Here is a 23,554-nt window from a genome sequence, read left to right as displayed (position 1 = left end):
AGACATTCATGGTCTACATAAAAACTGTTACTCAAAATAGCCTATCAAACAGAACCTAAATATATGTTTGATGTTAACATGTACGGTGCATTTTTTTCGTCGGCCTAATTTTTCATTCTACATAATGCTTTTGAGTTTTGATTGTTTAATGGTCTACATAGCAGATATTCATAGTCTACATAAAAACTGTTACTCAAAATACCCTACCAAACAAAATCTAAATATATGTCGGTGCGTTTTTTTCTTCGGCCTGATTTTTCATTCTACATAGTGCTTTTGAGTTTGATAATGTTTTTGAGTTTTGACTGTTTAATGGTCTACATAGCAGACATTCATGTTTAATCAAACACAAAGAGTCAACAAAACGTGTGAAAATGAAATGAATATCAACGAAACTAGTAGAAGCACAGAATCTGAGCCAAGACGAAAGTAAGGGGCAGATTGGTAAATCCGGAGAAGAGGGTATGAATGTGAGAGAGAGAGAGAGAGAGAGAGACAGACAGACAGACAATTAAAGTTTGGTCCATGTCACTGTTACACTTACATAGTACTTGCAATTACATCTGGGCGAAATTAACTCAAAAAGTAGAAACCGCGTTGGTTAACTTAGTTATGCGAGTCCTCCGCGTCACGTAAATGCCGCCCAATTTCTGACTTTTACACAACGTTTTCAGGTTTTCCATTCACATTTGATTTGATGAATTGCCTTTCACCAAAATTATAAGCTTTCACTTAGCCTAAATAATCCGCAAGGCAGCGCACACACTTGTTGATCTGAGATTCAGCGATGTCAATTATTTCTACAAATTCGTCCGTTTTAAAAATTTTAGGTTCAAGCTCTACCTACACTAGCTAATGACAGGATTTGACTATACATGTATCACAGTCACTTATTTAAAATAATTATATATAATTAATTAATTAATTAATAAATAATTTATGTGTGATTTAGTAAGTAAATACCTAACATTTTTTTTATTGTTTAGCTTCAACAAATATTGTAATCAAATTTTGTCCAAAAATTTATTAATATTTTGACTTTAACCATTCAAATTTTACTATAATAAAAAAAATAACAATACTAGTACCACAACATTTCAAGCAATTTTTGCCATAACTTTTCACGCAATAAATTGTGACTGGTAAATATTTATTTACATCAATTCATTATTTTTTCTTCACCAATTACAATTTGTCACTTAACTAATTGTAATAAAAATTGTGTAAAATATTGTGGTACTTACATCTAAAAATAATATCCAAATATAAAATGATAAAAAATAATTTATTAACATGTGCCTTTAAAGCATATATTAATAAATTATTTTAAAAAAATTTATGAAAAAATTTAAATTTTTTCATCTCTCCATAAATTCTTTTTCAAAATAGATAATTAATATGTACCTAAGAGAACACGTTAACCTAACCGTGATAAAATATCCAGTGTTACGTACGCTTTAGTGAAAGTGAGGAATGGCTATCCACTGTGGTCACGTGCGAATGAATGATTCTGCACTAAAAATGGGACGGCGAAAACTTATCGTCCGGACTCCGGACGAATACAGTGACGTGTGGGAAACCAGCTGTATTCGTACTATGCATTTGGTCAGATGCTATAATATGGGTTTCTGCCAACCCATTTACTGTGCATTAATGTACGTTCCAATTCTGACCCAGCAGGATTGTATACTTTTCTTTTTTCTTTTTTTTCTTTTAGCATATTGTACTTCTTTTCTTTTTTTTTTGGGTAAACGCATGTTGTACTTCCAAAGTTTTAATAATCACCCCTATTCTTTTACCTTTTACTTTAATTTTTGAAAAAAAAAAAAAAAGTCACATCTAAAATGAATCTAAACCTCACCTTCAATCTTATTGCCCAGAGTTAAATTTCAGACTTTGCTATTCTGATAGATTTTTCGTGATAAGAAAAAAAAAGTGATATCAATGGTTAATTTACATGTAAAAACTTTCCAACTCAATAGATGTGAAAAATATTGTCTAATTTTTGTATATATATATATATATAGCTTTGGTGTTTGTTTGAAACAGTTTATTTAACTAAAATTGAAAACCTTTTGTTGCAAGTGTAGAAAAAATTTTAAAAAATAAGTTGAATAATATAGTGAAACTCATAAATAGTATAAAAAAGTGTAATAAAACCTATAAATAATAGCAAAAATAAGTTAAAAGTGAAGATAAATTAAAAAATTCAGCTCATCTTAAAAGCACATCTAGTCTAAGTTTGATGGTTAATGATCCAATTTATTAGTACAACTCACTATGAGGTTCTAGCCTTTTTAGGCTCTAGCTTCAATTCTCTTCACTATTCACTAACATTGTGTTTGTGCGAAGATAATTATAATTGGATGGAAAATTTGATTAGATTTTAACTATGGAGTTATAATACCCACCATTTTAAACTAATTCATTTCAGGGTAATAATATGATAACATTTTTTATTTCGTTATTCTAAAATGCTATCCCTATTATTCTCTTCAGCATAAGCACCTCATATATTATTCCCTTACATGACTTAAAGTGTCAACATGATCTTAAACATGAATAAAAATGCTAGAAGACACAAATCCATACTTGGGGAATGTTCATGAAGACTTTGCATTTGAGTGATTTTTTTTTTTTTTTTATTAAATGTATTTGAGAGATTAAGGTAAGGTATGAATCAATCCATACCATGATTTGTACCTTAAATACGATATTGCGTGTGAAGATGTTTACTAATGTTTGATCATGTAATTACATGCCTTTTAGATCTGGCGGCACATGTTACAATAATTGATTGTAATTCTCCACGTCATTTGAACCTTTGCCTATAAATAAGTCATTTATTGATCCATCAAGTAAGCGATTTATTTTTTCAAAAAAAAAAAAAAAAAAAAAGTAAGCGATTTATTTATTTATTTATTTTTTTGAGTAGAAACGATGATCTTTATTAATGAGAAGCAAAACATACAATGGGAAAAAGAACGGGGGACATATGACCCCTAATTTTTCTTTTGCATCACTTGCAAACACTAGTGAAGCACGATTACATCATTAACAAAGAAAGAAAAAGAAAACAAAAGAAAAACGAGACAAAAATTCAAAATCTAACTACTAAAAGAAAAGCGAATCTTCACTTGGATGTCCAAAAAATCTGAAAACTGCCAAACGACACCTTTTTGATATTCATGGACATCAAAATGATGATTTTTTTTTTTGTGTTTTTTTTTTTTTTTTGTTTTTTGTTTTTTTTTTTTTTCTAAGGATTGCCTTCATGCTCAGCATGATTGCCCTGCAACCTCCATCAAACCCATTGTTCACCCAACACCTTGCTCATTTTCCACAATTTTTTGTTTCTTTTCTCCCTTAACCTCCATACCCTCCCTAATCAATTTTTCCTGTTTGCTTCCTTTTGTGCTCATGTTCCACATCTACAACAGAAGACTTGATAGGGTTTCCATTTGTTGACTCCTTAACAAACTCCACTTTTTTTGGGCTATGCAAAGATTGACTCCCACGTTTATCTTGATTACCACTTTTTTTGGGTTGGACCTTACTATTATTCCTGTTTCCATGCACATTACCATATCCAACTTTAAAACCTCTTTCCAATCCCTCAAAACCCAATTTTTGCTTAACTTGTTTTCCCATTAAGCCACGATTTAAGGTGATAGTATCCTCATCCATGACCACCACCTCAATCAAGTCCGAGGAAATTGCGCTAGAATCTGGTACGCTGACAGATGGACTCGCTTTTGAGAATGAAAAATCTGAATCGGTTTGGAAGGCACGCTCAATCTTCGAAATCAGCTCCTCAAAAACAGGAACGTGATTCTTCACAATCACGATTGAATCCTTCTCAACTGTTCCAACACCCTTTGATAGAGCACCATCAACAATACCATCCTCAGGTAGACTGTTCGATTGCACTGAAGACTACCAATTACTTTCAATTCCAATTTTTGGAACACCCTGCTCATTAACCCTCCATTGTGACGAAACCCAATCACCTTGTTCAGCTTAAGCATCATCGCTTCGCCGTCCCGGACTACGTCTTGCTTTGTTTTCATTCCCATGATTTCTACGATACCCCACCTTCAACCACTCCCCATAAGGAAGACACCCCTGTTTTTGGTCTCTTGGAACATAGCACTTCTTTACCTCATGATCAATCCGACCACATTGATAGCAAAGCCCAACTAAAAGTTCATACTTGAAGCCAATGCAAACCTTATCTCCTTCAATACTTACGACAACTCCTCCTCGACGTAATGGTTTATCCAATGGCAACTCCACCCTTACTCTGATAAAGCGAGCTTGGTCAGACGAAAATGCCTTCAAATCAACTTCCAGTACTACTCCCAAACCACTGCCAATATCCCTGCCCACCTCTTCCACTAACAGATCAAAAGGTAAACCCCACTCCTGAACCCACATCGGCATTGAAGAGAATCTAACCGAAGTTGCTGTCATACCTCGCTCCCATCTTTGTAATACCAAAAGGTGGTCCTCAAAACTCCACGGACCATTTGCTAGCACCCATTTCAACTGACTCTCCATTGTAAACTTGAATTGAAAAAGATCATCCCCCACATCAACAATGCGTAAATCTGAGCCCATCCTCCACACAGATCGTAGCATACTCTTGGCTACACTCTGATTTAAAACTCGTGTTGTGAGAAACCTCCCCAACAAACTGAGTGAACACTCTTCTAGCATCCTTTCCCTCTGTGAAACCCCAACCTTAATGACTTTTCCCTCATCCTCCATCAAAGTTATACTTTGCAACTTGTCCATAAAATCCGAATCCATCATGTGAATAGGAAAAACTCTAAAGTAGACCTTATTGAAACTCTTAAAAAAATTGAAGGCAAACACTGAGAATTAACTAATCCTCACCCAGGATGTGAGAAGAAAAGTCTCTCCCTATAGAGAAAAAATACTCACCTATCGTGAGAAGCATCAAGTAAGCGAGTTAGATGATACAGAGTATGGTATGAGAAATTAATCATAATCTCTAAACATGTCATTCAGGATTCTTAATCCAAAATTTTTGGAATTTTTTCAATCCTTTGTTATGCGGTTTTTATCCACACATTTTACCTTTTAATCAAAACAATTTCTATTATTTCATTTTAACCCGATGGTAAATTAGTAATACAAATTGTAAATACCCCCAAACTTCATCAATGTACAGTAATATTAAAATACCTTTGGACCTGTGAGTTCTATTTAGCTCAACTGATAAAGTCTCTGATGGTTGAATAAGAGATCTAAGATTCATTCCTCGCCTACACCAAAAACCAATTGGTGTCTCAGTCTAATGATAAAGAGCTACTATCAGGAGTAGACACCATAAGTTGAGACTCTTTCTCTCTCTCTCACACACACACACGCGCGCGTGCGCGCGCGCACACACACACACACAAAAAAAACCTTTGGACCTAAGTTGGGATGGTAGCTTTCATTATTATCAGAGTTTATTGTTATTGTATTTTAATGACTATTTTATTGTTATTATATTATAATCACTAAAATGGTGTCACCCTTTAAAGGGCTTAAACATCATGCCAATTTTGGGAAGTAAATTTATTTGATCTTAATACTTTGTATTTACAAATCCTAATCAAGAATCATTGCGAGATTTGTGATCTTTTTTTTTTTTTTTTTTTTTTTTGAGAAACAAAGGTTTGTGATTTTGTGAGGGAAAATTATTAAAATTTTTCAATAATGGAAGTGATTTGCTAGAGGTGAAATAAAAACGAAAAAATTAACTTAAAAAATAATGTATTTATATACATTCAATGAAAAGTGAGATAAAAAGTTAATTTAAGCAAGAAACTAAATTTTGGCAAGTAAATTTATTTTCTCTTAATAGTTAATACTCCATATTTACAAATAGCAATCAAGAATCATTACGAGGTTAGTGAATTTTTTTTCTTTAGCTTGGGAAAATTGTTCAATTTTTCCGATAGTAGGAGTGATTTGCTAAAGGTGAGGTAAGTAGGAAAATTTTAACTTTAAAAAAAATATTCAATAAGAAGTAAATTTAAGCGATAAACTGAATTTTGGCAAGTAAAATTATTTTTGCTTAACACTTCTGTGTGGGGTTTTTTTTTAGCACACAGGTCCAAGTAGAAACGAGGATCCTAGGCACAATACTTATCGTTTGAAGGGACTGGGCTTAGTTCACTGCAACTAAATTAGGTTGATTTCGAACCACGTGATGCACAGAACACGAATCCTACAACACATACATGCTAACATACAAGAAATATATGCATTGAACAGCAGAGAACAACAAAGGAACGAAATGATAAAGAAGTAACATAAAATAAAACGTTAGGGATCCTTAAAATAATGTAAAATACTTCACTATTTTCTTGATTATGTTATACACTATGCTCACTATGACGTGTTACAAGGTCTAAATAGGTTCAAAGATCACAGACTTAGATGGCTCTTCAGACCTCTGAAACTTGCAAAGTTTGAATCCCTTTAAATCCAAGTGTGTTTTCTAGTGGCTGTTTGAGGATACCGAACGGTATTTCCCTCATTTTTTTCTATCTTTTTGAATTCTAACAAAGTTTTCTCAAGGATTTTTGCTCAAATTCACTGTTGCTAAATGCCTTCCACTGTTGGTTGCTTCCCCTTTTAAAGTGTTATCCTAGGGTTTCTGAGGTACCATTGAAACCCTCTATTTGCTTTTCTGGGTATCAGAACCAATGTTGTGTCAGCAACATTGGTGGCTGGTTTCTTCCTCATTCTTCATTATTTCCTTCTTTTGAGATTTCCTCTTCAAAAGACCCTTGCTGACCTTCTCGTTTTGGGGTGTCCTAGAGGGCTGGCTTTTGGTCTTTTTTTCTTCCAAAGCTTCTAGATTCCACATTTTCAGACTCACCTTTTGGCTTATTTTCCTTTTGTTATTTTTCCCAGGTGAGCTAATTCCTTCCTGCCAAACTGAAAGATCCCCAGCCACATTCCCTTATGGTTCTTCCTCCTAGGTTCCCCGAGGTTCCAAGCCATTTACTTATGGGTTGTTGGTTCTTAAGCCTTCTAACCTCCTTTCTGCATCATTAGATGGTTGATAGTGACTTATCTATTCTAGTTCCTTGTGTTTCTTGGCATGCCCCCTCGAATTGTCTTAATCCCAACTTGGATTTGTTGCCGTCTCGAGGATCCCAAGCTCCTGGAAATCCTTAGGTATCCTAGCCTAGTTCTCCCTTGGGCTTCCCAGTGATTTTTTTGACCTTTGAGGGCTGGGCTGGGCTAGGCTTTTTCTTTCCTTTGTTTTATGAGGTCCAAAACTTGCCCATTCATGGATTTGGGTCCTTCCTTATGGACCCTTAATGAGTTTGGCCCTTTACAAATAGTAATCAAGAGGTTAGTGATATGGTGAGGGAAAATTATTCAATTTTTCCGATAATGGGAGTGATAAAAATAAAACCTAATTTTGTTTTGTTTAATTGGTAAAAAATGAGATAAAAAGTAAGTTTAAGCAACAAACGGATGAAAACTAAAAGCTTGCTGCCAAATAGAAAAATAATTAAGAATGTTCAATCATCTCATGAAATAAAACTTTGATTGGAAATTTGGAACCTACCCTCTTGTTGTAAACACACCCAAAAAAAAAAAAAGCTAGCTTGTGGCCATTCACATGTTAGAATCATGTTAAAAATGTTTTTGCAGAGTTTTTGAGTGCGTTTGGTAATCCTACTAGGGCTATACAGGTTATAATAATTATGGAAAAAGTGGGATAGGATAGGGTATAAATTACAGTAAGATCTACCTGGCATTTAAGAAAAGAACACGCGTGCCAATAAGAAAGCTCGGGACACGAAGGACAGCATAGCGCCAGCTGTAAGGGTTTGGTTCACTGAAAAACGAGCTTCTAACCTTTTTTTTTTTTTTTTTTTTTTTTAAATTTATTTTTAGGATGGGAGCCGTACAAAGTGCACGTACTCCGTAAATAAGTAGCAGTGAGCAGTGAACAGTGATCAGTCCCATCAAATTATAGGTTGCACCCATTCCGTACCTAATTATCTTTCCTTTTTTTAATTTTTTTTTCGAGGCCCAATTAACAAACTTCGCCTCTCACGGGTCCCTTATTTATTTATTTTAATATTATTTAATAAAGTGCCAATATATACCCACAATTGAATGATATTATCATCTTATAAATTTTTTTTTTTTGAAAAGATCTTATAATGTTTTTTAGAATGAATCATTTCTGTTTCTCAAAAAAAAAAGAATGAATCATTTCATAAGTTTAATATATAAATGGTAGATAATAAAATAGTATTAATTATGAGTTTATATAAAAATCAATAGTATATTATCAAATTGTTATGTAAGTAGTGAATTGTCAATAGTGTCAATTTTTAAGAAATTGAAGATCCCTCCCTACGGCCTACCCCAAAAACTCCCAGAGCTGTATGTGAGGATAACAAGGGGGTGTTTAAGATTGTTGCTTAAACAATATTACATGTATTTTTATATATTTTTTCACTCACACGTATTTTCACAAAACAATAATATTATTAGAAATTTCTTATCAAACGGGTTCAAAGTATCACTATTTTTAAATTTTTGTTATTTTAACTTATTTAAATCTGGTAATATTCTTTAAGCACTCTCAATTGTCTCATCTCTCTGTCAGTACTTGGTGTTTATTTGTGTTTGATTGGAGGTATATTAGGAATGATAGAAATTGGAGGAAGGAAAATAGGACAAAAAACACTATATTCTTTTGTTTGGTAGGAGGGAAAATAGAGTGGAAAAAAAATGGGGTTGGGAAAGTTTTTCTCTTCTAACCCACAAGCCTATTTCTCTCCAAAATATATAGAAAAATTGAGAGAGACAAAATGTCAAGATTACTATCACTGTTCCATCCTTCTACTTTTGACAACGAGGGGAATGGTTCTAATTGCCTCTTTATTCTTATATTTTTCTATCCTTCCTACCAAATATATATAGTAAAAATACATATATCGTAATTTTAGCATTTTTTATTAAGTTTATAGGTCTTGCTATAAGGTGTCAAAGTACAACTGTTAAGATAAAATTTTATGATGCAAACAAGGTTTTCTCTCTCTCTCTCTCTCTCTCTCTCTCTCTCTCATGTAGGCAGAACCTCTTTCAAATGTCCTTAAGAACTTAAAGTAAGACGCCCATTAACAAAAGCCTATAAATATATCACTCATTAATCTTTTACTTTTGGATGGAGAATTGTATTGATCGTTGGAGTTATTGTATCTTGTTCATGTTTTACTGCTAGACATGTATTACTTTATTTTAACTTACCATGGATGTATGTCATTCTATCTTGAGTTATTGAGGGAGGTTTGATACCTTATCCTCATTTTTACAATTTTACTACTAGAATATACTATCTTGACGTCCCACTTCATTATTAAATATAGATTGTGGTTTGTAAACCAATTCCTTATTGATGTAATTTTGTTTTTTTTTTTTTCTCTAGATTGTAACTAGGATTCAAAGTAATGTATTTTTCATTTTCTTTAGATTGTATTTAGGACCAAAACAATATATTTTTGTTTTTTAGATTATATTTAGGGTCAAAGCCACATAAGAATAAATTTTTACATCGCACTACCCTCAATAAATCGTTGAAAAATAAAAACTATTGCTTGGTAGTCGAAGCGGCTCAGTAGCATTGGGGTGGCTGGTTTCCATGGAAAGAACCGAAAGATGTTTACCATTAATGCCAGTATATAAACTAATTATTGGAATTTACTACTTCAAAAGTTTCATTGTATAAATCAAATATATGAAAATTCATTCAAAAATGATGCTTTGATGTTTATGTATAATTTAATCAATTTCTATTAACTATTATGAATGGTTTAATACTAGGTTAGAATTCAATTTAGTCCCTTAATTTACTTCAATTGTAAAATTAATCTATAATGTTTAATCTTTTTCATGTTTCACTTTGTAAAATAAGTCAAACTGATCATTTTGTCCAAATTTGCAAGCAAATGATGATGTTTAAACAATTTTTTATAAAGAAAATATTCATTAGATGCGCCATTTAATAAATCTTATTATTTATGAGTGTTAATTTTTTTAATAAAAAAATGTTCAAACGATTGCATTTGTTAACAATTTTGAACGAAAAGACGAGATTGATTCATTGATGAGTGACTAAATTAATAAAAAATTATATATTAAGGATTAATTTAACCATTCAAATAAAACTTGTTACACAGTTTATTTTTATAAACTTCATACATTCACAATTGAAATTATATGTTGCTATATTTTAATATTAATTTGATAATTTTCTTAAGTAGAATCTAACAAACTAGACGTAAGGAAAATAACATAAGTTTTTTCATATAAGAGGATGTAAACTCTTGGAACATTGATAACCAATCAACAAAAAATCTCTAAATTATTTAAAACCATATGTTAAGATTACAATATTCCTAAGAATAATACATTAATGAGAAAATAATACATACAAATAACGCACTAATATGATCATAATCTGGCTAAATATGTGATAATTTGGTTAGACATATGAAAAATGTCCCAAATTTTTTGTATGGATAGACCACAGTCTCTTTTTTGTAATTCAGGTTGATAGAGACGATTACTCTAAACAAAACTTCCCATGTCTTTTTCCTCACAAGAAATAAAATAAATCGCTCCAACATGATCACATTTTATGGGATGCGAAGGCCATCCACTTGAGAATGGGCATAAATTTTTTTTGGGAAACAGTTGATCATCACTTTCTTTCTTGATGGATTTAGGCACTGAAAGATGCCTCATCCAAGTGGGAAGTTTTGATGGTCCAAGTGGGCCAAAACCCAAACCTACCATCACCATGTGCAGCCCACGTACGGAAGAAGATACATGAATTAAATTTAACGGTTAAGATCATTCTACGGAGACCAATTTAGATTCAAAACAGATTTGTCACATTTACATCGTACCTGCCTCACTTGTCTAGCATGTGAATCCTCAGTGTCACGACGGGCCTCGGAACTTTCCTGGATATTGCAGTTTGCAAGTTTCCTCCTCTACCATGCTGAACCCTTTCTTCCTTTTTTTTTTTTTTTTTTTTTTGGGTGGAGAAAATATACTTTACCTATGTAATTAGAGTCCGAATTTGGCAAGGATGATGTATAATACTTATATTTTACATCATCAAATAAGAGATGGTCACACCATCTTTTCACTTAAAATTTAATTAATCTTACTACACTTAATAACATTTTAATAAACTCCCAATTTTGATTGGATTTATAGATGGATATTAGAATTAATTGGATGTGGTTGTACTTATTTTTAAATAAATAATTTGGGAGGTGGAGGTGGAGGGGGGGGGGGTGGGTTGAGTTTGTCTTGAAGAGCATCTAATCAAGTGTTTAAGGTTTTTTATTTTTATTTTTATTTTAATGAATAAAAAATGGGGTCTTCAATATAGACTCATCGATCCCACGCCACGTAACGGTAATGGATAATATCACGTATACTATTGGAGTTTTGATGGAGCTATCATCATGGCATAACACATTCATTGAAACATCACTACTCGAATTGCTTAACTCCTACTAAGCATCATGTAAAACAATACAAAAGACTCTTACTACCAAGCCACACTCCGGTGACGGTAAGATGTTTTAAGGTTTCTAAATTATGTCACACACAACACATTTGTGTAATTCCATCAACAGTAACAATGCATGATGGGATAAAGTGTATGTTCACCTATTTTCAAAGCAAAACAAGCTAATCCAAACTAACTTTAAATCAGATTGACAAATCAAAAGAGTTATGAAAGATTTCACTATTTGCCTTGACGAGCATCTAATCAAGTGTTTAAGGTTTTTTTTTTTTTTTTTTTTTTTTTTTTTTTTTTTTTTTTTTAATGAATAAAAAGGGGAGTCTTTGATATAGACTCATCGATCCCACGCCACGTAATGGTAATTGATAATATCACGTGTACTATTGGAGTTTTGATGGAGCTATCATCATGGCATAACACATTCATTGAAACATCACTACTCGAACTGCTCAACTCCTACTAAGCATCATGTAAAACAATACAAAAACTCTTACTACCAAGCCACACTCCGATAGCGGTAAGATGTTATAAGGTTTCTAAGTTATGTCACATACAACACATTTGTGTAATTCCATGAACAGTAACAATGCATGATGGGGTAGAGTGTATTTTCATCCATTTTCAAAGCAAAACAAGCTAATTCTAACTAACTTTAAATCAAATTGACAAATCAAAAGAGTTATGAAAGATTTCACTATTTGCCTTAGAATAGAGGGTCTATTTCATGGTGAGATATACCTTCTCATGAATCGAGTGATATATATTATTCTACGTTTTTTAAAATCTCATTTTATTAAGTAATTTTATATGATTTTAATTGATATGGTAATGGGCTCACCTTTAAATTTGTAAAGAACTTAAATCTCGACCATGAAATAGTCTCCATACCAGGTTTGAATCAATCTCATTCCCCATATAAGTAAAATTTATTTGGTAAAAAGGGGAAAAAATAACAAAACCCATATTACACAGAAAGTAGGAGAAACGACCACAACAAAAAGAAACACAGGTTAAAACTTAAAAGTCAAGCCTGGTATTGTTAAGGTCTAGTGGGGGAAACATAGGCAATGGACCAAACAAAAAGAAGGGTGGGGGGACAATGTTTATTTGAATGTCCCTTTGGTCCTCCTAAAATGCACGAGTAGCTATGGGCTATGGGCACGGGATGAATCCTTTTTCCACTGTTTTCATGATTCATAGAGATGATCTTTCAATAAAGGCAGGAACGTGAGTCATCCACTACGTGTGCTTCTTCTTCACGCACCTGAACCCTGCTGGCTGGCTGTCCTCAAATTCCTACAGTGCTTATGTAAGATCGAGTGTGCATGTCAACTGTCGAGTATTATTATTCTCTGTGCCCATTGATTCTCCCATTTTCATATTTGCTTTTTCAATGAATGTTTATATGGATGAAGCATTCAAAAAATGTGAACTTCTCTACCTTTAAAGTCCTAAAACACAAATGTTTTATGCTATTTCTGCTCACGTTAATCTCGTATCATACTCTTAAAAAGTTTAGAAATCCATGTCTATACGAACGGCAAATCTTTTTAAATGATAGCCAGGTAAATTATTGCCCCAAAATTGAGTATAAAAATCAAGCATTCAAGCTGCAAATATGGAAAATGTGAAGCAACATTTTAAGGCAGGTCAATGAGTGGTTTTGTTTAGAACGTAATAATGGAGCTTTCAGACTATTTTCTGATAGTACGTAGTATAATTTATATAGTTGTATATCTTGACTTGGAGCTACACATGCATGACCAGACTATTTTCTGATAGTACGGAGTCCAATTTGTATAGTAGTTGTATTAAATTAGCTTTACTTGGAGTCTTGGACTACTTTAATTTCTCTTGAATATGCCGTGAGGGATAAGGTGGACAAATAGACAATGTTCCAAGTCGGATGGTGAGATTGGTTCATTGTATCTAGGTTTTCAACAAGTACAAATTTCCTCATCATTGAATCAATGAAACTAAGATGGTTGCCTTTTTAAAGATGAATTTTAAACTCGGTTATTTCAGATGAGATGTAAAAAAGATCATTTAGTGATGACAATTTCTCTTGTTTTTTTGGCTGGACTTGGCTCTTTCTTGTTTAATTGTTCAATACGTGACAAGTGACATTTATTTGATTTTTAAAGGTCACATAGTTTAGATCTATTTCTTAAATAAAAAATTGGAGAGATTTTGAGATTTTAATGAGATAGGATCTAATCCTAAACAAGAACAAGAAAATAAAAACAAAAAGTACATGAAATATGACAATCGATGCTCCAAACGATATAAGGGAAATATGTAAATAAAAACAAAAAATACAAGCCTTTATGAATAAGTCAATGCACCTAGAATTTCATAAGCACAATAATTAATTGATGAAATTGTGCAAAAGGAAGGAAAGGTAATTGATGAAATTTGTGCACAAGAAGCAAACATTAACGGGCTTGGCTTTTGTTACTAGTTTCTCTTAGCCATTTATTAAGAAAGCATCAATTGGATCCCACCTGCATTTAAAAGTAACAAAAGTTAATTAAAATATGAATTTTTTGACTAAAAGTAGCTCGACTATCTATAAAAAGTAGTTCGATTGCATTGGATGTATTCGTTAATCTGACCATTTTATTTGATAAGATTTAATAAATTTTTGGATCGCAACTGTCGGCAAGCCCATTACACTTGAATGACACCTTTTTTTTTTCAATAGACTTTTACATACTTGGGTTGGAACCTTGGAGGGTTGTGATCCGGTATTAGGTTCACATTGACTATGTATGCTATGGCCCATATTATGGAATTTTGACATGTTGATCGTAAGTGTCATTGACTAGGGGAAGAAATGAAGTTACAAGGGGTGAAGTGGGTACTTAAATAAGCTATTTTTGTTCCATTTAAACATCCTTCAACAGCGGTTAAGGTAACTTTAGGATTTTTCTGACAACATTTTCAAACTCCATGGCTTTCCAAAAACTCTAGTTCGTGGTCGTGATCTTAGGTTACAAGCAATTTTTGGAATGAACTATGCAGGCTTAATGGAGCAAGTTTTAACTTTAGCATTGCCTATCACCCCCTAACAAACGAGGACTTAAGGTGATTTATAGGAACCCCAAAGAATGGATCAAATAAATTTCATGGGCGGAATTTTGTTACAACACTAGTTGGCACTCTACAATCAAAACCACACCATTTGAGGTGGTTTACAATAGAGAGCGACTATTATTGTGGGATTATCTTCCCAGCACAATTTGGGTTGAAGCAGTAGGGCAAGAGCTTACACAACGAGATCAAAATTTGCGGGAACTTAGGGAACACATTGAGCACACTCAAGATTGCATGACAAAAGTATCTAGATGGGAAGCACAGAAAGCATGAATTTGATGTGGGAGAATGAGTTTTTCCCAAGTTTCAACCTTACAGGCAAGCTTCTGTTGCTCTAAGGAGGAATGCTAAGCTGGTTGCACAATAATATGATCCATTCAAAATTATCCTAAAGCAGCTACTTGAATTCCTTCTTTCTTAAAGACGAGAGTTATTAGGGGGAGGAAGTGAAATATATATATATATATATATATATTTTATAAAGAATATTAATTTATAGCGTCCCTTCCATAATGAATTAATGATTGCTCTTATCATCAGGTTAATACACTAATTAATTTATAGTGTAAATGAATTTGAATCTCAAATCTCTTGCTCTAGAGCAAGATACTTTACCTGTTAATGGAGTTATGATTAGGAATATCTTTGTTTAAGATGAAGGTATTACCTCTTTTTTTTATTGGATAGGGAAGATATTATCTCTTGGGAATTATCTTAATTATCTTTGTTTTTGAATGGAGATATTATCGTACGGGATTTATATCTTATAAAGTATGTATAGTTATCAATATATTGTTGGATTCCTATCCTTGTAAGCATCTGTGTAATTTTTTTTTTGATAGGATTGTAAGCATCTGTTGTATTAACAAGAGAGATTTTTTATTATAAAATAAATAAAAATTAAACGATAGTTAACGAGAGGGATTATGATTGAATAAAATTATTGTCATTGTCATTTGCCTCAATATGTCATTTGAAGGCCCAATCCCCTAATGAAAGACAGAAAGAAACCAAAAATTTGCTTGCACATTCCAAATTGTTCAAAAGAATTTTATTTAACACAGTGCATTTATTTCTCTTCCTTCACACTATTGGGGCCAATACACCAACTGATTTTTGGTGTAATCTAGATCCCTTATTCAACAAGGTCCTATACTAATTGGAAATTTGGAATCTACACTTTATATATATTAAACTAGGTTTTAGCCAAAAATTTCCCCGTAAAAAAGGAAAAATGAATAAAAAAGCAAAGGCAAACGACATTTTGAGTGATGATAAAGCGATTCCATTTTTTATCCAAGAAAATGGTTCGGATTTTTTGCTTTCATAGTGTGGGCCAAAGGGCAACCACCAGAAGATTGGCAGGAATCTATCATTTGGAATATTCTACCACAATAGATTAGCAAGCACATCTTACTCCTGCAGTGCTCGCAAAAAGACTGCATTTACAATTGCAATATGAGAGAGAGAGAGAGAGATGCAAACAATGCTAAATCACCATCTTTATTATTATACTAGTCGAAGCAACACTTTGAAAAGTTTCTGTTCTTCATATAAGCAATTAATAAGAAATCAAATCTATAATGGGGTGTGAGTAGGAAAAAAACCTCTTATAGTAACTGAACAGAACTAGAGGAAAACAAATCCTGGGAAGAACAAAAAGAATTGCATATATATCTACGGGAATATCTCACCAAATCTCTATAGGATACCTAGTTAATAATAAGATGTATTGATACGTATTCAAAAACCAAACCTTTGAAGACCAAAATTAAACGAGAAGCTGCTGTTCCCCACCAAAAACAAGGCAAAAACAACCATAGCAGCAACAAGGACCCACATCCATGTCTGCATCCTCCTCTTACCGCGGTTGCGAAGAGGTGGAGGAATAGATTTTGCCTTGGCCGGCTTAGTAAATTGCAAGGGTTTTTGAGACCTCTTTGTTACTGTCATGGGCTTTTCTCTAGTTTCAGACTCCTTGGTAGTTTCAGTTGGAGTTTCTAAGCTTTGAGCAATTTCTAGTTCAACGGCACCATCAGTAGCCTCTTCTCCAGATGCCTTCTTTTTTTCCTTCTTCCTTGCTTTTTTCTCCCTTTCCTGCATAAACCACATGCAATGGTGAGTGATACAGAAAGGCAAAGAAGAGAGGCATAACACCATTTTTTTTAATGAAAAAGTATTTTATTGAAAGAGCACAAATAAGGATGCAACCCTAAGAGAGGCATATGCATAATGCACGTATAGTTCCGGCATGCTAAAATGCCAATTGAAGTCATGGAATTGGGAACGTCAGTAGAATTTACCTTCTCTTTCTGTTCAGCTTCCTTCTGTGCTCTTAACATAGCCCTGGCTTGGGCCTTTTCCGCATTTCGCTTTTTCCTCTCCAAGGCCTCCTTGGCCTTGTTCTTCTCCTCCAACTTACGTTGCTCCTTCAACTTGGCTGCTTCCTTTTCCCTTCTCAATTCCTCCGCCTTTCTGGCCAACTCCTCTTCCTCCTTTGTTAGCTTACTCTCTTCTTCTTTTGCCTCTTCAATCTCATCTCTGCCAGAAACAGTTGCTAAGCCATTCCCCAAAAGATCAGGTTTCACAGGCATTTTAGATTTAGTTGTCTGATTCTTTTGTTCAGCAGTTTTCACGATGGATTTCTCCTTTACCTTTTCAGTTTCCACTTGTACAACTTGTTTTTCTTGTTTAACAGGTTTTTCTTGTTCCACAGCTGACAACAGGGACACAGAGTTATCCTTGGTCACCCTTGAGTTATCCTTGGTCACCCTTTCATAAGCTACGGTGGGAATTAGAGGTGGCTCCTCATTGGGACCGAGTGAACGGCCATCCAGAGTCCTCAGTCTCCTCAATGTACTCCTAGTGTTGCACCTGATGTATTCTTTACGGAACTCATCGTTTTTGTTCCATAGTTCCATAATTTTCTCCACCTATAAAGTTGATCTGTAAGTGTTAAACTAAAGCATTTTTGCTAGATGAGAGCAACAAAAGGACTATATGAGCTCACCTGGTTAACACATAGTCGTTGCAATTCCTCCTTTTCTCCCTTTGTCACTAAGTTAGCAGCTAAATTATTATCATCCCTGTAACTATAGAAGTATTTGTTCTGCAGATTTAAGGAATAACTATAAGGTCAATCTCTCAGTTCCTGAAATTTGCACAAATTATTTTTTGAACAATTGAATCTGCAAAATTGGTTAAGTGCTAAAAGATAATAATGCTCTCTCTTTTTTTTTATTAACATTAGATAGATCCCTCCCAGTGGTAAACACACACTAAGTTTATTACAATTGGTTTTACTAATATTTATTTTTTTTAATTATTATTATTTTTTTTTAAGAGAGAACAAAAAAACACAAAAATAATAAATAAATAGAAAACTACTCAAACAAAGTGGTGCAAACTATTGATTAGTTTTGCTAATTAAATCAATTAGCACAGTTGGCACATAATGGGATAAACATTACTCTAAAAGTGCGAATAAAAGGTCCACACCTCTTCAGGACTATAAACAACTACATTGACACATTACCAGTGCAACATATTTTAGGTGAAAAACACTTCATGCGTCATCTTGTTACATAATTATTAAATCTTAATGACTTTGATTGTAAAAAAAATTTCCTATCTGTTCTTCTAGTCAAAAACTGCAGTCTGCACAATTTGGAGTTCCTACAAGTAAATCCATTCCAATATTCTGTTCTATCAATCTAATAATTATTAACAACATTTAATGTATATCATCCTACCATAGTTTTATTTTATTTTCTATTTATTTGATAAATTCATTAAAAAGGTGCAGAAAGGACAACACTAAACAAAGGAAAGTTTTCACCATTGAGCACTTGCTTGAGAACCTTAACTGTGCGTGCGTGTGTGCGTTAGAAAACAAGGAAGAGAGTGAGACAGAGCATTTCCTTACAATAAGAGGGGGAAGGGAAATTCGAACCCAGGTTCTCCCCCATGGCCCATGGGCAGTCAAAGCAGTACCACTAAACCACAAGGTTCTTGGCAATCAACTATAATTAAAACTAATTGAAGATTTCTTTTAGATTAAGTCAAATTTAATTGATAGTATTGCAGGGCATGGATTCCGCCATGCATTTGCAGAACTTTCTACTCTGTGGTCTGATATCTTTGGTACCAAATAGAAATACTTTATATGTTGTCAAAATCCAGCTAGATATACCCTAAAGGAAACTTCATATAGGAATATTGCACTTATTACTCGGCCATCAAATAGCAGTAATCCTACACAAATATCAAAACAACACACCTTCTCATACGCTTGTTTCTTTATGCTCTGTAAATGTGCGTATGCTTCTTGGCGAATGTCATCTGCAGCTTTAAACTGAGCTTGTAATTCACTAATCTTATCACTTTCATCATTAAATTTCTTTTTTGCAGCTTTAGTGACAGCTTCAGCTTTTAGAACATTTTCTCTTAGTACATCCAGTTCCTTCCTCAGAACCTGTAAATGCTGATAAATCAGATAAGCTATCGAATGCCAATCACTATGAAAGAAGTTAGCTAATTGATAATTACAGAACTTGCTTATAAATAACGAACAAAACGATAAGTATAAAAAAATTTAAAATGTGCATAGCTCATGTCACCTGCTAGTTGCATAGATATTAAAAGATAATGATAACAACCAGAAAACACTACCTTCATGCGTTCTTCAATTTGGTCTTTCTGATCTAAAGCCTGCTGAACATCGTCCTGCCTACCCATATTAGATGAGAGCTGTTCACGAAGCTGTTTCAATTGCCTCATTTCATGAAGATACTTCTTTTCTTCCTTCAGATCTAGGGTTTCATGTTGCATTGCATGTTCCATGTTTCGTATCTGCTTACCAGCCATAAATTGAAAAAGATAAGCATAGTTGCATAAAATGAAACCAACTCAAATGGATCAGAAAAATTCCTCATTAAGCTATTTGTGGAAAAAGATAACTGAATGCATACCCTGCCACCAATATCCTCAACAGAGATTGCATTCTTCACTTTGTTAATCATAGACTGAACAGAATCCATCTCCTGGCGTTTGGACCTAAGCAACTCTCGTGCAGTTCTCTCCTCTGCCATGGCAGCATCAAAATTTTCACCATGCTCCTTCCAAGTGACCTAATCATAATAGCAGCATTGCAACAATCATATAACAGAAACAAAAATCTTACTCTCATAAATATTGTGAAGCAATAACTTTCCTCACCCTTTTCATTTGGATTTCAGCTCGAATAGCATCCCGACTTCGAGTCTTCTCTTCAACTTGTAATTGAGCACGTTTGACCTGTTCTTTTAAATTTTCGTCATCATATCTAGGGACCCTGATTAAATAATAGAATGGCCTTTTGACCACCTCAGTATTCAGTCCTTCCAAAGCATCAACAGTGGGACCTTCTGGTGAAGTTATTGAGGTTTCATCACCATGAATCCCAGACATACCCTCAGCTCCTTGAGTTGCTGGTTTGTCACCACTATCTGTACTAGTCAACCGATCATCTCCATCTTCAGCATGTACAACATCTGGCACACAGTTTAGTGCAGTTTCACTCACAGTAGCTGAGCCATCCAGAACCTTGGACTCAGATCCAAGACCATCATCGCAAGGCATATCCCTGTTAGTTAGCGTGGATGTATTTTCAACTTCGGACTCTGATTTCTCATCAGCACCTAGACTAGTAGAAAAGCCACTTTCATTTTCAACCAAACCATTTATATTGGATTCCACAACTGTAGCAGAAATTGAATGATGCTGGTCATCAGCACAAGCAACGACCATTTCTGAAACTCCAGATTCTATCTTCGTGTCATCACTTGGTTGGTCAGATATTTTTTCTTCAGAATCAATGACAACAGAACCAGTCTCAGTTTCAGACCTTACATTATTATCATGGGAACTTAAAATGCTATAATCAGGGCCATTCTCAGCTTTAATAGTTTCATCAGGGATAGTCTCAATGTTGATTTCTGATTTTGTATCATCAGCTGGACAAGAATTAGGGCCATTCTCAGCTTTAATAGTATCATCAGTGCTAGTCTCAACCTTGATTTCTGATTTTGTATCATCAGCTGGACAAGCATCAGAGCCATTCTCAGCTTTAATAGTTTCATCGGGGCTAACCTTGGTGTTGATTTCTAACTTTGTATCATCAGCTGGACAAGAATCAGGGCCATTCTCAGCTTTAACAGTTTCATCGGTGCTAGTCTCAGCCTTGATTTCTGATTTTGTATCATCAGCTGGACAAGAATCAGGGCCATTCTCAGCCTTAACAGTTTCATCAGGGCTAGTCTCAGTGTCGATTTCTAACTTTGTATTATCAGCTGAACAAGAATCAGGGCCATTCTCAGCTTTAATAATTTCATCAGGGCTAGTCTCAGTGTTGATTTCTAGCTCAGTATCATCAGGGCTTATGCTTCTGTTTGCATCTAAGTTTCCAACTTCAGCCTCTGGCATATCATCTTCAGCAACACAAGTTGGAATCTTTTCAGTAATTGGAGAAGCCTCATTCTCAGCATCCACTTCTACTGCTGTATCATTATCAGGAGCAGTAGGGAAGCTTTCACCATTTTCAACAGGGACCTTCCCAAACACAACAGGGGAGGGCAAGCATTCCACTTCTTTAGAAGACCCATTTTGTTCTGGTGTGTTTTGAGTAGCACCAACCATATCATTATTAACTAAGTTCTCTGAAATGCTATCTTGATCATGCTCAATGGCCAAGCAATCTCCGCTTTCATCAGGGACAGGGCCATTGACAACTTCTGGTTCTAACAGCTTATTGGCTAATTGACATGAAGCTTTTTCTGAATTCTGCTCTGAATCCACTTCATGTTCCTCCGTGTCTGCTTCAACAGGAATCTCCTTAACATCATCATCCCCACAAACAATTGGGAAGGACAAGATTTCGCAATTCTCAGAAGACCCGTTTTGTTCAGCATCAATGGTTTCTGTAGGTTCATCTGCAGTATGATTGGCAGGCAAACCGTCCCCATCATCAACAGGAACAGGACCATTACCAATCTCTGTTTCTAACTCTGTATCAGTCACAACAGTTCTCTGCTTCTGCTCCAACTCTACCCCAGGACCCTCTAGTGCACCTTCCACAGGAACGTCATCCGTCAATTCTGGTCTTTCTTTCTCCGGATCCAAATCAGTTTGACCATTCAACCTCGCCATATTCTTAGATTCCTCATTTTCTTTACCATCTGTCACCAAATCATACTCTCTTTCCTCCACAACATTCTTCACTCCGTCATCAAGCTCAATCGCCGGCTCAGATTCAGCAGAATTATTAACTGAAACCTGAGATTCCTCAATTATTTCAACTTCCCCAGTCAACTCTAAATTATTATCCTCCCCATCCACTGCCTTCCCATCATCAACCTGCGTGGATTCACATTCACAATCAACAGCCTCCGAAATGGAAACCATAACTTGAGAATCTTCAATCCCTCTTACATCCTCAGAAGACTCCTCAACCTTTACCTCAATTCTCTCATCAATCTCCGCCTCTGCCTCAGCCCCTCTTACATCCTCAGAATACTCCTCAACCTTAACCTCAATTCTCTCATCAATCTCCGCCTTCGCCTCTGTCTCAGCATCTCTTACTTCCTCAGAAGACTCCTCAACCTTTACCTCAATTCTCTCATCAATCTCCGCCTCTACCTCCTCCTCGGCCCCTCCTACATCCTCAGAAGACTCCTCAACCTTAACCTCCGTTCTCTCATTAATCTCCGCCTCTGCCTCAGCCTCGCCACTTGGCTCGGATTCCCCAACATCCTCCGTCACATTCTCAACCTTTTCCGAAACACCACCACCGTTGCTCTCAGGCTTCAATTCACCACCAACTCCACCGCCCGCAGTCTCACTATTCTCCAAACCGACATTCTCAACAATGACCTCACCGCCAAGATCCGACGGCTCAACGTGATCGCCCGAAACCGCGTCGGCTCCGGTTACGAACACGTAAGAGCCGTCTGCATCTTCCTTATTACAATTCTTCTCATTCCCATTCCCATTCCCATTAATAATAACTCCATTATTGTCTTTGTGCAGATCCTGATAGCTACGCTTTTCCTCAACCTCAGACACCGTGACCTCGCCGTGTACATCCGTCTCGGCCGTCATTGTTCCGATCACACACTACTTTAACCGCTAATTGTGACTCCTATCTAATTAACAGTAATAAATTTCAAAATTAATTAAATCAAATCATCAATGACCGACAATTATTCTATCTCAATTTCACTAAAACCAAATTCAAAAAAAAAAAACCAGAGATTAAATAAGAATTGAAGATCAATCAGATTAAAAAACTTACGTGAAAAACCGAAGCAGAAGATTCAGATCCAACGGCGGAGGAAATGTCGGTGCAGAAATCAACGGATCGAGAGCGAGATCAGCGAATCAAACACGCCAATGTGGAGAATTCGAGGCCTGGATCTTAGGGCTGGATGCTTGCAGCAATGAGAAACCGAAAATAGAGAATGGAGTTTTAGTGAGAGAGAGAGAGTCTCCAGAGATAGAGAGAGAGAGAGAGAGAGTTTCTTTCGTTCTTTCTCTGAAATGTGGCTCTTTGGTTTGAACTCAAATACCTCGCTCACGCTTTTTTTTTTTTTTTTTTCTTTTTCTTTTTACATTTTGATAAGTTTACTAAATAGTAAATTAATACTATATCTAGTTTAAAATTTTTGCTAATTTTGTTTTACATTCCCCTTTTACAATTCAAAGGGGCTCCAACGCCAGCTCATGCTATTCGTTTGGATCTGTCCAAGCAAAAATTAAATTAGTGCTGAATTTAATGGTGATAAGATAAACTAATTCCACTAGTTGTAAAACGGTTTTGTGTTT

The 23,554-nt window shown here is 34.8% G+C and overlaps 2 protein-coding genes across 4 annotated transcripts; both read right to left on the bottom strand.

Annotated features, from left to right (window-relative positions):
- Positions 1-3,384: 3,384 nt before the first annotated feature.
- LOC126695565 (uncharacterized) lies at positions 3,385-4,812 on the bottom strand. Its single transcript, XM_050392373.1, has 2 exons — positions 4,053-4,812; positions 3,385-3,929 (listed from the first exon to the last, which is right to left on the bottom strand). The coding sequence occupies exons 1-2, from the start codon at positions 4,810-4,812 to the stop codon at positions 3,385-3,387; spliced, it is 1,305 nt and encodes a 434-aa protein (XP_050248330.1).
- An 11,361-nt stretch (positions 4,813-16,173) lies between these two features.
- LOC126712661 (uncharacterized) lies at positions 16,174-23,276 on the bottom strand. 3 transcript variants are annotated; one of them, XM_050412086.1, is made up of 9 exons: positions 23,025-23,276; positions 22,340-22,875; positions 19,913-22,189; positions 19,666-19,824; positions 19,367-19,546; positions 18,975-19,169; positions 17,706-17,804; positions 16,999-17,628; positions 16,174-16,792 (listed from the first exon to the last, which is right to left on the bottom strand). In XM_050412086.1, the coding sequence occupies exons 2-9, from the start codon at positions 22,829-22,831 to the stop codon at positions 16,439-16,441; spliced, it is 4,386 nt and encodes a 1,461-aa protein (XP_050268043.1). In that variant the 5' UTR covers positions 22,832-22,875; positions 23,025-23,276; the 3' UTR covers positions 16,174-16,438. The 3 variants fall into 3 exon arrangements, with proteins under 3 accessions (XP_050268043.1, XP_050268041.1, XP_050268042.1); XM_050412084.1 differs by having other exon boundaries at positions 19,913-22,875; XM_050412085.1 differs by having other exon boundaries at positions 19,913-22,871.
- Between the last annotated feature and the right edge of the window lie 278 nt (positions 23,277-23,554).

Source organism: Quercus robur, chromosome 2 (assembly GCF_932294415.1).
Source record: "Quercus robur chromosome 2, dhQueRobu3.1, whole genome shotgun sequence".
Taxonomy (NCBI): domain Eukaryota; kingdom Viridiplantae; phylum Streptophyta; class Magnoliopsida; order Fagales; family Fagaceae; genus Quercus; species Quercus robur.
The sequence above is the reverse complement of the archived record's forward strand: the minus strand, read 5'-3'. Positions and strand labels throughout refer to the sequence as shown.

What these genes read in the sequence shown, in the direction of transcription:
- LOC126695565 (XM_050392373.1), bottom strand. Translation starts at nt 4,812, where the DNA reads ATGGATTCGGATTTTATGGACAAGTTGCAAAGTATAACTTTGATGGAG. An exon ending in GAATGAAAACAAAGCAAGAC is followed by an intron (nt 3,930 to 4,052) that starts GTAGTCCGGGAC and finishes GGTAGTCTTCAG; the next exon opens with TGCAATCGAACAGTCTACCT.
- LOC126712661 (XM_050412084.1), bottom strand. Translation starts at nt 22,831, where the DNA reads ATGACGGCCGAGACGGATGTACACGGCGAGGTCACGGTGTCTGAGGTT. An exon ending in TTGAGGATATTGGTGGCAGG is followed by an intron (nt 19,547 to 19,665) that starts GTATGCATTCAG and finishes GCTGGTAAGCAG; the next exon opens with ATACGAAACATGGAACATGC. An exon ending in AACGACTATGTGTTAACCAG is followed by an intron (nt 17,629 to 17,705) that starts GTGAGCTCATAT and finishes TCAACTTTATAG; the next exon opens with GTGGAGAAAATTATGGAACT.